This window comes from Phyllostomus hastatus, unplaced genomic scaffold (assembly GCF_019186645.2).
Source record: "Phyllostomus hastatus isolate PE091 unplaced genomic scaffold, TTU_PhHast_1.1 phas_contig_86, whole genome shotgun sequence".
NCBI classification, from domain to species: domain Eukaryota; kingdom Metazoa; phylum Chordata; class Mammalia; order Chiroptera; family Phyllostomidae; genus Phyllostomus; species Phyllostomus hastatus.
Window position 1 is genome coordinate 20,238,878 of NW_025333977.1, and position 12,743 is coordinate 20,251,620.

Here is a 12,743-nt window from a genome sequence, read left to right on the forward strand (position 1 = left end):
TGTCACTTAATTGTGTTACCATTCATTTCCTTCATGCAAGGGACATTTTCAGATTCCTAATACATGCCAGACACTGGGATTGGAAATGAGGAGTACTTTGATACAAAAATTAAAGGTCTCTGCCCTCAAGATGCTCCTGGGCTGGTGAGAGAGACGGTGTGTAATGGTAGCAGCACAGTAGTTAAAGGTGTGTATAGTATATTAGGGGAACCCAAGGGAATGGCACATAAGGCAGCCTAATAGGATGGAGGGCTTTTCAAAGGCAATGATAACACCTAAGTTATTAAGGAAGAGTAGGAACTGAGTCAGAGAAGAAAAGTGCCAACATCCCAGACATACTCCACATTATATGATTACTGCACAAATAGCCCATTGTATTTTAAATGTCAATAATTTAAAGAGCTACTGGAATTTTAGAGTGGATATTTTTATTACCGTGTATTCAAACAATTTTTCTTTGGAACGTATTTCTTGGGCCATAACATGTTTCCTGGTAAAATGTCATTGTATCATCATATATGAAGATGTGCATTGTTTAGCCACATGGGTGCTTTGTTAAATATGGATATCTCAACCTTAGGAGCAGAATCATTGGCTTTGAAACATGTTTGAAAGTCAAAAAGTTAGAACCTGAAGAGAGATGAAATCGGGGACTCTGACTAGTAAGGACCTTTAACAGATGCTCTGGGGCCTATGGGGTGTGCATGGAGGTTACTGACATATGTTTTTGAGAAAGTGAGTTCTCACCATGAAATCTTTAATCCTGCCTTTGATGGCCAAAGTTACTGGTTACTGGAAAACCCAAGGAAGTGTAATAAAGCATCTTTGAGGGAGAAAATTTCTGGGCTTCAGTTTGAAATTTGTGTTACTGATTATAACAAAATAACTTAGCTGTTTTAGTGTACACTTGGACAGATTCTAAAAGTGCATTTTCTTTAAAAATTGAGAGGTATAAATTGGTCCACAGAGCTTGCAAGGTGACATTTAATTTTACAAATAACTCAAGACTATCTCTTTGGCTATATATGCTATACACCCTTTGAATAGTAGAATTATATGGCAAGACCCTTTTGAGATACATATAATTATAGCCAAGTTTTGAATTTTTAAATCATATTTCTAAAAACCCAAATAAGGTTTGAAGTCTTATTGAGAATACATAATTTTTTACTTAAACATTTTTTAAAATCATGACTAATAATCAAGTCCTTAAAATGATTTCCAGACAGAGTTTGAGCTGTTCAAGATAAATTGCAATGTATTATTTTAAACTGCTGTTAAACTAACATGTTTAGTGAAATCCATGCCAGCTCATCCATCCAAATTACCTTATTTATGTTCACCAAGTTACATAGGAAGTGAAAAAGAAACAGCAATTTCCTTTGAATTTGAAATGTCTTAAGTGTGTATAAGCATTCTAGGTATTGAAGGATTTAAGTTTACAAAGTTAGTTAAAGATTTTATCCTACATGGCTTTAGGGTGACTGTTTTGAAATGAAGCATTTTCTTAATAAAATACATGTATTTTTATAACCTTTAATAAAGAGAAAAGACTGTTGAACCAAAACTCAGTAGACCTGGAAATCTTACTTTTGACCCTACCACTTATCCACTTGAAATGCTCAGTGAGTTACTATTGAACTTAAAACAAATTCCAAAATCTTGAAGCAAGTGCTGCAATGTCTTACACGTGCAGCCAAAGAGGGTCCCTATTGCTCTTTGAGTATGCTATGTCTTTTTGAGCTCAGTGTCTCAAGACTTATACTCTAAATTCTCTTTTCAAGCCAGCCTCTCCTCCTCAGCGACTGTCTCACATCATCTTGTTTATTTCCTTCACGGCCCTCTCCCCTCTTGATACTCTGATGTTTTCCTATTGGTTTGCTCACAGCCTGTTTACTCACCCATCAGAATAATGGTTCTGTGAGGGCAGGGACATGGTTTCATTCGCTGCTATGCAGCTAGAGACTATTAGCAGGCATCTATTTTCATTCCTGGTAACTAATGGCTGAAAGACGGACACCTAAAACCAAAATTTCTGATAGCTACTCCCTTTTCTCATCAAGCAACAGTTCATAAAGCACCTTGTATACAGATTTTTCTATATAGACAGATGAGGATGTATAGAAGGTGCTTCTATATAGATTCTTTTGTATAGACAGATATCAAGGTATATGAGTCAGATTCCTGCCTTCAAGGAATTGTAATCTATTCAAAGATATAGAATGTGTCCTGTTGTTGATCTCTTAAAGTTTATATAACATAAGAATTAAATGTATGGCATCATTCATCATTTCCCATATTTGTTCTACAAAACAGTAACTTACTAAGTTGGCTTGCAATAAACAGAGAATCATGGTCAAATAAGTGTGGCAAATCTAAGAACCATATCATCTTTTGGATGACCATAATGCATTATAATACATTAAAGTCTCTGAGAAATTTAGTGGAGAACAACTTTGCCTTATTTAACAAGCTTACTTGATATCAGAAATTTTTAGTATATAACTTCTACTAGCATCTCCTAAAACTACAGTTGTAGGGGATGCTATTTGAGGAAAACCAGGCTGCTCTCAGTAAGGACAGCCATCGCTGAAGTCACTGGTAAAGATTTCCTGGGGGATGCAAGTGCGTCTTGGGAAAAAAAGGATCTCAGTCAATCAGCTCGTCAGAACAATGACCATCTGGGCAGGGAAAGTGGGAAATAAGTGAGACTGTAACCACTGCTTTTCTATAAGAGAAAGTGAAAAAGGTATCAATTATTCACACTCTTCTTTAATACATCAATATTCATTTATTCAGCAATAAAGTATGGTATTTGTTCTGAATGGGGCTAAAAATTCATTGGAACACAGAAAGAATGGAGTAGTTATGTCAATCTATATTTAATATAAACCACAACTATTAAACAAAAATAGTCCTCACTTTTAACTCAACATTTTAAAGGTATAATTTACATTCAATAAGATGCAACAATGTTACTATTACACACTTAAATGAATGAACCATACAACTATTACAACAATAAAGATGTGAATATTTGTATCACCCTAAATGTTTCTCTTATTTTCTTTCCAGGACAATTACTTTAACCTCAATTGTAACAATCAGTGATCTGTTTTCTGTCACTGTATATTATTTTTGTGTTCTGTAAGGTGTCATATAAAAAGAATAATTTAGTATGTAATCATTTATGTCTGTATTCTTTCACTCAACAAAAGGTTTGTGAAATTCATGTTTTTGCTTGTATTAGTAGCACATTCCTATTTATTACTGAATAATATTTTATTACTAAGTAAATACCTAAGAGTAGAATGGTTGGCTCATATGGTAAATGCATATTTAACCTTATAAAATACTGCCCAGTTGTCTTCCAGAATTATTTAACTTTATGTTTCCACCCAATGTATGTGAGTTCCTTGGGCTCTATTCTTGTCAAAACTTGGCATTGTCAGTCAAGAGGTTATATGGGATTTCTACATCTAGGTTAATTAGTGTTATTTTTCTATGGTTTCTTTTTTGTAATGTTTCTTCTAGTTTTGGTACAGAGTAATGTTTGCTCAGTAAAGTGAATTGGAAGCATTCTCTCCTTTCTGTTTTCTGCAAGAGTTTGTGTACAATTGGTACAATTCCTTACTTGAATGTTTGAGATAATTCACCAGTAAAGCTATCTTGCCCTAGCACTTTATTTGAGGACAAATTTTTATTTATTAACTCATTTTAAAAATTAATATAAGGCTAATTAGGCTTTGCATTATTTCTTGAGTCTGCTTAATACATTGTAATATATTGTGCCTTGTAAGGTGTTTGTCTATTTCATATAAACTATCAAATATACTTGTAAAAATTATTCATAGTATATCCTTATTAATGTGTGCCCTGCTTTTAGTCTCACTCGGGTTAGCTAAAAGTTGGTCAATTCCATTGGTCTTATCAAAAACTAACCTCTCACATTGATTGTCTCTATTGTTTTATTTGTTTCACTGATTACAATCTTATCTTTATTATTTTTCTCTTTATTTGTTTTGAGTTGAACTGGTCTTTGTTTTTAGTTTCTAAACTTTATACCCTACCACTTTTCTGACATAAGCACTTGAATTATACATTTCTCTAAATACTGCTTTAGTTTTTCCCTATGCATATTAATAATGTTTTCATTCAATTTAAAACACTTTCTAATTCCCTTGGGATTTATTCCTTTAGTCATGGATATCAGAATTGCATTGTTAAATTTCTAAATATTTGAGTAAATTCTAAATGCCATTTTGTATTCTGAGTTACTTCCATTTTGATCAGAAAATATACTCTTTATGTCTATAATCACTTCACATTCACTGAGACTTGGGTTTTAGCTCACAATATGGTCTATCTTGTAAAATGTTTTTGAAAAATGTATATTCTGCAATTACTGACTGAAGTCATTATAAATGTCACTTAATTTAAGTCATTTGATAGTTGTTTGAGTCATTATTGCCATTATAGTTGTATAAGTCTATCTTGTTGATTGTCTTATGAATTATTGGTAGTAGATATTGAAATATACAACTATTTGTATGGGCTTGTCTACTTTGCTGGGTTATATCAATTTATGCTTCATGTATTTTGAAGCTCTGTTATTTAGTACATACACACTTAGAATGCCACTGTGTTTTCTTGAGAAATTTATTCCTATATTAATATGAAATGCCCCTGTTCATACTAATCAACTTTGCCTAAAATCTATTTTGTGTCAAATTAACATAATCCCTTCAGATATTTTGGCTTGTGGCTATTATAGTATATCCTTTTCATTCTTTAAAAAAAATGGTATATTTTAAAATATATTTTATTCTTTTTGCATAAAGTGAGTTTACTGTAGATAGCCTATATTTAGTCTTGCTTTTTTTCAAGTCTAAAACCCCCTACCTTTTATTATGAGTAGTTTACATTTATAGTTAATGTATTTTTCTATAGGGTTTAAATCTAGAGAATGTTTATTTTCTATTTATCTAATCTATACTTTGTTTCTTTTTCTTCTTTTGTGCCTTCTCTTTCATTAATTAATTCATTATTTTTATGTTTGATTCTGTTTCTGAGATTGTGACAGCATGAATGAATCTAGAGAATATTATGCTGAGTGGAAATAAGCCAGTCCGAGAAAGACAAGTATCATGTGATTTCACTCATACAATGAACAAACTAAACTAACAAAATACACACAGGCTCATAGATAGAAAGCAGATGACAGTTTGGAGACCCAGGGTTGGGTGATGGAGAGATTGAGCAAAAAAAGAAAGAAGATACATGGGCAGGGACAACGGTATGGTGACTATGGTGGGGGGTGGGGTGGAAATGAATGAATGAATGAATAAATAAATAAATAAATAAATAAATAAATAAATGTTATTCTGGGATTTACAATATGTATCATTAACTTATCACAGTTTTCCTGCAAAATGATACTTATTTATAATGTTAGAATATTATAACAATATACTTTAATTTCTTAATATTTCATTGTTCCATGCTATTGTCATATATAACAAATACAATAATATAATTTTACTATGTTTGCTTTAATCTACACATATATATTTTAAATACATTTTTGAATGATGAGAACTACTGAAAGAGACCTCTAGAGAAATATAAAATCTGGTTGGACATATAATAAGCAAAGAAAATTAGTAATTTTAAAATTTCCCACTAAGGAAACCTCAGGATCAGATGATTTCAATGATGAATTATACCAAATACCATATTTTGCTATGTATAATGTGCAATTTTTGCCCAAATTTTTGAGGGAAAAATGAAGATGTGCATTATACATGGATAGTACTAATTCTGTATCTACATAAATGTTTTTAATTCTTTTATTTATGCTTCTGCATTAAAAGTGTAACTCTAGAAAACAATACAGATATCCATATGCAAAATAATACCCTGGAATATGATCATTGGTTTTGTTTCTAAATATAAATAAATAAATGAGTTAAAAAATTAAAATGAAAGATTTTTTTTCCTGAAAGTTTGGGCCAAAAACGTGGGTGTGCACTATACACAGTAGAACATTACACATGGCAAAATACAGTAGTTTAAGAAGAATTAATGTAAATTTTTCACAAATTCTCTCAAAGTTAAGAGAGAGGACACTTCCTAACTCATTCCTTGAAGTCATTATCACCCTGATACCAAAAACAGACAAGGATTTTGCAAGCTAGAAACCTATAGACCGATATGAATATGAATATGAATAAAATATAAAAGTCCTCAACACAAAAGTAGGAAACCACATCCAACAATGTATAGTAGGGAATACACACTGTGATCAAATAGGATGTATCTCAGGAAAACAAGGTTGGTTCAACATCTGAAAATCAATGAATGTAATATATTGTATCAACATAATAAAGGACAAATCCATGTTATCATCTCAATAGATGCAAAAAAAAATGTTTGACAAAATCAAAACCCTTCCATGAGGAAAGTAACTCAACAAACTAGAAATAGAAGAGAACTTACTCAGTCCGATTAGTTGAACAAAGACAAGGAGCAAAGACGAGGACATCTGTCCATGCCACTTCAATGCTGTACTGGAAGTTCTAGCCTGAGCAAAACAAGCAAGAAAATAACATAAAAATCACCAAAAATAGAACGGAGAAATTAAATTATTTCTATTTGGAGATGACATAAGCTTGTATGTAGAAAATCTTAGAGAATCCACTCACAAAAAAATGTTAGAATGATTAAGAAAAACTCAACAAAGTTTCAGGAAATAAGATCAACACATAAAAATCAAGTGGATTTCTATATACCAGCAAGGAACAATCTGAAAATAAAATTAAGAAACAATTCTATTTATAATAATATCAAAAAACTATTAAAAACCACATATGAACAAATTTAATAAAACAAAGCAAAAATTAGGTACTGAAAACTGTAAAACATTATTGAAATTAAAGACCTGAAATAAATGGAAAGACATTTCATGCTCAAGGATCAAACAACTTCATATTTTTCAAATGGTAATACTTCCCCAAACTAGTCTACAAATTCAACTCAGTCTCTCCCTACCATAAAAGTAAGGGGTGAAACAGCACCTATTGCATCTGAGATAAATGATTAGATAGATAGATAGATAGATAGATAACATATTTTCATAGGCTGGAAAGGTTAATATGAAACTGATGAAAGCATAAAAGCATTTATGCATGGTGGCAGTTGGGTTAAAAGTGGGAGAATGTGGGGACAAGATAGCTTTATATATTGTCTTGCTCTTTGTGTTCTGTGCATTTTTTTTAAAGTACGGGGTAAGATAGGAGTAGAAATTCTGCATTCGTACCCCGGCAGTGTAGAATGTAGACAAGGCTGGCTTCATAGAGTCTGACCAGAGTCACTTAACTCATGAATTCAGCAAGCTCTGTGTGGAGATACTCCTGACGGGACATGTGGCTTCACATTACTCTGGACTTCCAGAGACTGTAACCAATACTAAGACACAAGCAAGTGAGAGGGAGAAGAAGGCCAGCTGAACTTCATTTCCTTTCCAGAGCAGCTGTAGCTAAGACTCTCCCATGTCTCTCCAGCTGGTCCTGTACTAACACAGTGAGGCAGAGGAGATCTGGAGGAGGTAAAAAACAGTGGCCTGAGGATGACTCTGCTGTTCAATGTTGTAGAAAAGATGGTGAGGGAAAGAGGGAAAAAAACAAAGGTGTATGGCAGAGTTTCTGCTGACTAACTTTGGGCAGCGAATATACTTTTGGGAAAAGTGAAATCAAGCTACTTCTTCTTTGGCCTTGATCCACGTTTAGATTTGTTCAGACTTTGGAGTTCAAGTTACACAATGGGATATGTTTTGATGAATTAATTCCATCTGAAAGTGGGAAAGAATTTTCAAGAGTCCTCAATGTCTTTATGTGAGAAACCCAGAGCCCCAGTTCCTTTCTTACCTTCCTCCAGCCTTCCACTCTGTATATCTTTCCAAAGTTAATTAATTGCAAACTATCACTGCTTAATTGCTTTTAGAGATGGACCCCTGCACAGGTGGAAATGGATGTGCCCACATCTGTCAGAGTGAGAACGGAGTGGCCAAGTGTGCCTGTCACCCAGGCTACCAGCTGTCTGAAGACAAAAAGGCCTGCGGAGGTAGGAACTTGAGTCTGATAGCTTAATTGTGTAATTGTACGAAATTTGGTGGTAATTCAGTTTGAATAGTCAGGACAGCTAGGAGAAAGGTGTTTTTGTTTTTATGCTTAAAATGGAACATTTATACTGTTATTTGATCATTCTGAAAGTTACTCTATGACACTATAAAAACTCAGTGAAAGTTTTAATTACAAAAAAAAGGGGGGCCGGGGCTGGTATAGTTTCAGAATTAATGCTTTTTGTTTTCTGTTTCTCATTCTGAAGTGAATTCCAGAATTGAGTTTTCAAAGCCTTACATAACCACACAGGGAGGGTTTTTTGTTTGTTTGTTTATTTGTTTTGTTTTATTATAAGCTACAAAAGGTACAGGTAACCTTTGAAAAGCAAATAGCACTAATGAGTGTTATTAGTAATAGGGATAATTGGAAGGAAGGAAGGAAGGAAGGACAAAAGGAAGAAAGAAAAGGGCAGGGAAGGAAGGAAGAGGGAGGGAGGGCCTCTAGAAATACAAGACTGCATATTTCTGTTTCCTAGAAATAACAAAACAGACATACTTCAATTGAAAGATAAGTGATAAATTACTTCATGTCCAGAATTGATAAATGAAGTCATTCTTGTGAGACAGTCATTGTTTTAATAACTTCTGAGGAATCACAGAATCTTTCATTTTATCATGATGTGAGAAATAGTATATTTGGATTGATTATGAAAATACCAAAATATTCCTGACTTATGGGACTGAAAAACACTGAGAAAATGAAAAACAATTAACATAAAAACTGGTGTTGTTAGTTTTTATTTTCCTTTAAGTCAAAACCATGGTAAAATTTTCTGTGGACTGTGTGAACCCACTTTTCTGACAGAAATTGTTTCTGCTTTGGTCCTCTGTTCACAAAGCACATGCCTAGCTCAGCACCTGCCACAGACCAGGCCCTAGTTAGATGTGCGGGGAACTGGCAAATATGCACATATATAAGTATATGCATATACCTGTATTTATCCATATATAATCTCTTTCAAAGTTTTACTTAATACCATTCTTCCTGAAGAGTCTATCCCCCAATTACTGCCTAGGGTTTTACAAATATGTTACAAGGGTGTACAAGAGTGAGTATTTCTCTGAAGTTCCCTGGTGAGGATGACATGCAGGGCAGCACGAGGAGGAAGTTCTGGTAGGAAAATGATGGTGAGACCTATCCATTTAGAGGGAAGGAGCGTGGACTACCGGGGCCAGAAAATGAAGTGACACTGACTACACATGGCTACTGGTGTCAGGAGAAAGAGAGAGCATGACAGTTTAAATAGCATGGCCCGGTGACAATCATAGGTCCAGGATATGTGGTATTTTTCTGATGCACTTCATTTTGAGGTTTGCCGGGGAAGGAATACTTAAGTTCATTTTTATAGTTTATACACAAATTCAGCCTCCAAAGGCAGCCACTGTGTCTCTGTCTCTGCAGACGTGAACGAGTGTGCTGGAGGGCGGGCTCACTGCAGCCATCGCTGTGTTAACACAGTGGGATCTTTCACCTGCGCCTGCCACCCTGGCTTCCAGCTGGGAGCTGACAGGACACAGTGTTACAGTAAGTGGCAGCAAATCGCAGCCTTGGAAATGTGTGGCATTTGGCAAGTATTAAACAAGAGTAATAAAAGAACGACACTGAATATTTTGTCAAAGCCAAGCTCCTGAGACTGTTTTCCACAAGGGTGGGGTAGGGCTGAGAGCTTAGAAGTTCAACCCCTTCCTTTTAATTTAAAGAAATGGGCCCAGAGTCGATAGCAAGTGCTCGGCATAATGATCCCCAGTGTAGCCAGTGAGGACTCAGTCTCAGGTCTTCTGACTTGGGGCTTTCTTGGAGCCATGGCTGTCCTTGCAGAGACTCTGCCTTCCTTCATCACCTCTGCCATGCAACGTTTAGCAAACACTAGTCAATGTAAAACTCAAGGAAAAAGAGCTAGCAGGACAGAAGGAAGCAGCAGTACAAGAAGAGCTCCAGATTATAGCAAAATGATGGACCCACTGTTCGCTCTAAAGAGTACGTTTCATGTCTGCTCTTTTCTTCTCCTCCACCCCCATTTTCATTCCTTTCGATTCTCCTCTTTAAACATCACCTTCCAACTTCTCATTCTCTTTCACAGACTCATCCCTCTGCTCCTGTGATGCATGCCATCTAACCTTAACTTCTTCCTCCCCTAGGCTGTTATACAATGTAATATATCCCTTATTATGAACATATCACAAGGTTAATATGCTGAGTTATTAGCTGCTGCTGATAGCTATTGCAGCTATTTCCTTCTCTCATGTCTTCCCCGCTGGTCTGCTGGTCATCTGTAGATGAACACACTTCCTACTTATTGAAGCTTAAAACCATCTGCTACAGATTCCTTCCTGTTCCACGTTCTCCACCTCAGTATTCCCCATCTGCACCCACCCTCTACTTCTTCCTTCCTTTTTCAAATGGCAGAATATTTTTTCCTATTTCTTTGGATGGTTTCTTTATCTTTGCCTCTTATGTGATCATGGTATATCGATAATTCATTTTCCTTCCTCATCTTCAGACTTTACCTTTTTCTCAGTGACTTCTTCCCTTCCTTCTCCACTTCATAGCTATACCTTAGCAGGTGAGTTTTCTAGGTTTAAAATGCAACCATGTTGACTGGTGTTATTTTAAATCCGTAAATCTCAAATGAGTAAGCAAATACGACTTCTCAAAGCTATGCTAAGAGAACACGTCCACTTTCATCCTCATTGAAATGTTAAATGTGTTCTTTCTCTTCTAAATCTTTATATCACTCCCCTTTTACCTTAATCCTTACCTTGTCTCTTATGTCAGCAATATAATGAATGCAAACCACCATTCAAGCTAGCAGCTGATCTGAAATAGCTCATAGAGTTATTTGGAAAAGACTTCACCCTATTAATGTGATGGAAGTGTTATTGCTGTCTAATACTGTCTTCTCCACGGTACCTTGAATCCCATTCTCTCTCATTATCTGAAGGTGTTTGCTCTTAGCAATTGTCTAGTGGGTCATTCTCAGCAGTGTATCAACATGGTCCAGTATCTCCAATCTTTGAAGTACCCTCTGGTAAGCTACATGCCACTGGAGCTTTAATCTGATCATCTTTACAGCAATCATTTTATAACTCTGTCAGGGTCTTCTCCCCACCTTGCATTCTCTCGTCATCCCAGACTAACTAGGTGATCACCTCTACCTCTGCAGAGTCACCTAGGAACTCCATGTGACCAGACTGCCTGCTAACTTCTCCAATTTTACCCTACTTGACCTCTCAGCATCTTTCAATACAGTTGAATAATCCCCGTTATTCTTGAAATACTTTCTTTTCTTCCATGTTTTTACACTTTCCATGTTTTTCTCTCCATCTTTGGCCCCTCTCTCAATGTCAAATTTATATTTCCACTTTCTCCTTGAACCATATGTGTATATATGCATGTATTGAACTATGTATTCCAACTGTGTCCTCTCAGTTTGCTTGACTAACAAGCATTGCAAACTTGATAGGCCCCAAGCAAATTGCTGATTTCCAGTGTCAGTTCCAAAGATGTTGTTCCCAGTTCTCCACATCTCAGTAAACTATCAGTTTATCCTTGAAGCCAAAAGCCCAATGATACAAAATTAATAAGTGACAGACAGGGATTTGAACTAGAGTCTGTAGGTTCCAAATACACTGGCCTTTAAACTTCATCATGTATGTTTACACATTATGTATTATCAGTTTTAATTAATGAAGAAGAATAAAGATAGTGATAAGTAGAATAATACTTATCACTTACTTTGTGTTATTACTTTAGCTCAATCATGAAGAGACATTCTTAGAGTCACTAAATTCTTCATTCTTCTCCACTGCATAAAATTCTATGTTTCTGTAATGCCTGGGTTGTCAGTAAAGTCTTAAAGTCTGTTGGTATGTTTCTACTGCTTAAAGACAGTGTAGTTTTGCTACAGTAATACCTGCCTTTTAAAAAGCAAACTAAATAAAAAGGGAGAGAAGAATTAACTACTAAAGATACAACTTCTGTAGTGAGCCTTTCTCTTAATGCCCTGAGGCAGAAAGAGATACAGATGAGTTTTTCCTTCTTATTAATATATTAATATTTTGGCTTTTTAATGTGGCCAGAGGCATAAGAGCATTTTACAAATGTGTGAAATAAAATCTCTTGTAATCTGACTGGTGAATTCTCAGTTATCATGAAAGAGGAGGCCATTATTAATGAGTTATGAGGCACAGGCTTTCTATAGAATTTACTTGGGAAGGGAGTGTTCCCTAGAGTTGAATACATTTAGTAGAAGAATATTTTTACATTTATTCCCCTTATGTGAATATTTGCCTAGCCAAATTCTTTGTGCAGCTTTCACCAGACTTCAATATTTATTGATATATAAAACTTTTTTGATAAAAACTGGTATTTTGAGTTGTTTCAAAATCTGTAAATGCTTTCAGAGCCTGGTGATGTTTAACAATGGATTATGTGTCCATTATATAGCAATGCATATTTTAGGAAAATATTGTTTTAACACTTTCCTAAGAAAACAGTATTTTATATTTATATAGTCTCTTCGCAGGGGCTTAAAACATCAAATCCCTCCAGTGTGTTGTGAAA

The 12,743-nt window shown here is 35.0% G+C and overlaps 1 protein-coding gene across 1 annotated transcript in view; it reads left to right on the top strand.

Annotated features, from left to right (window-relative positions):
- The window catches only part of LOC123826961 (EGF-like and EMI domain-containing protein 1), a 441,941-nt gene that overhangs the window by 410,307 nt on the left and 18,891 nt on the right, over positions 1 to 12,743 (top strand). The window contains exons 7-8 of the mRNA XM_045851170.1: positions 8,002 to 8,121; positions 9,582 to 9,704. Of these exons, the coding sequence (XP_045707126.1) occupies positions 8,002 to 8,121; positions 9,582 to 9,704 (243 nt within the window). The remainder of the gene's footprint in view (positions 1 to 8,001; positions 8,122 to 9,581; positions 9,705 to 12,743) is intronic.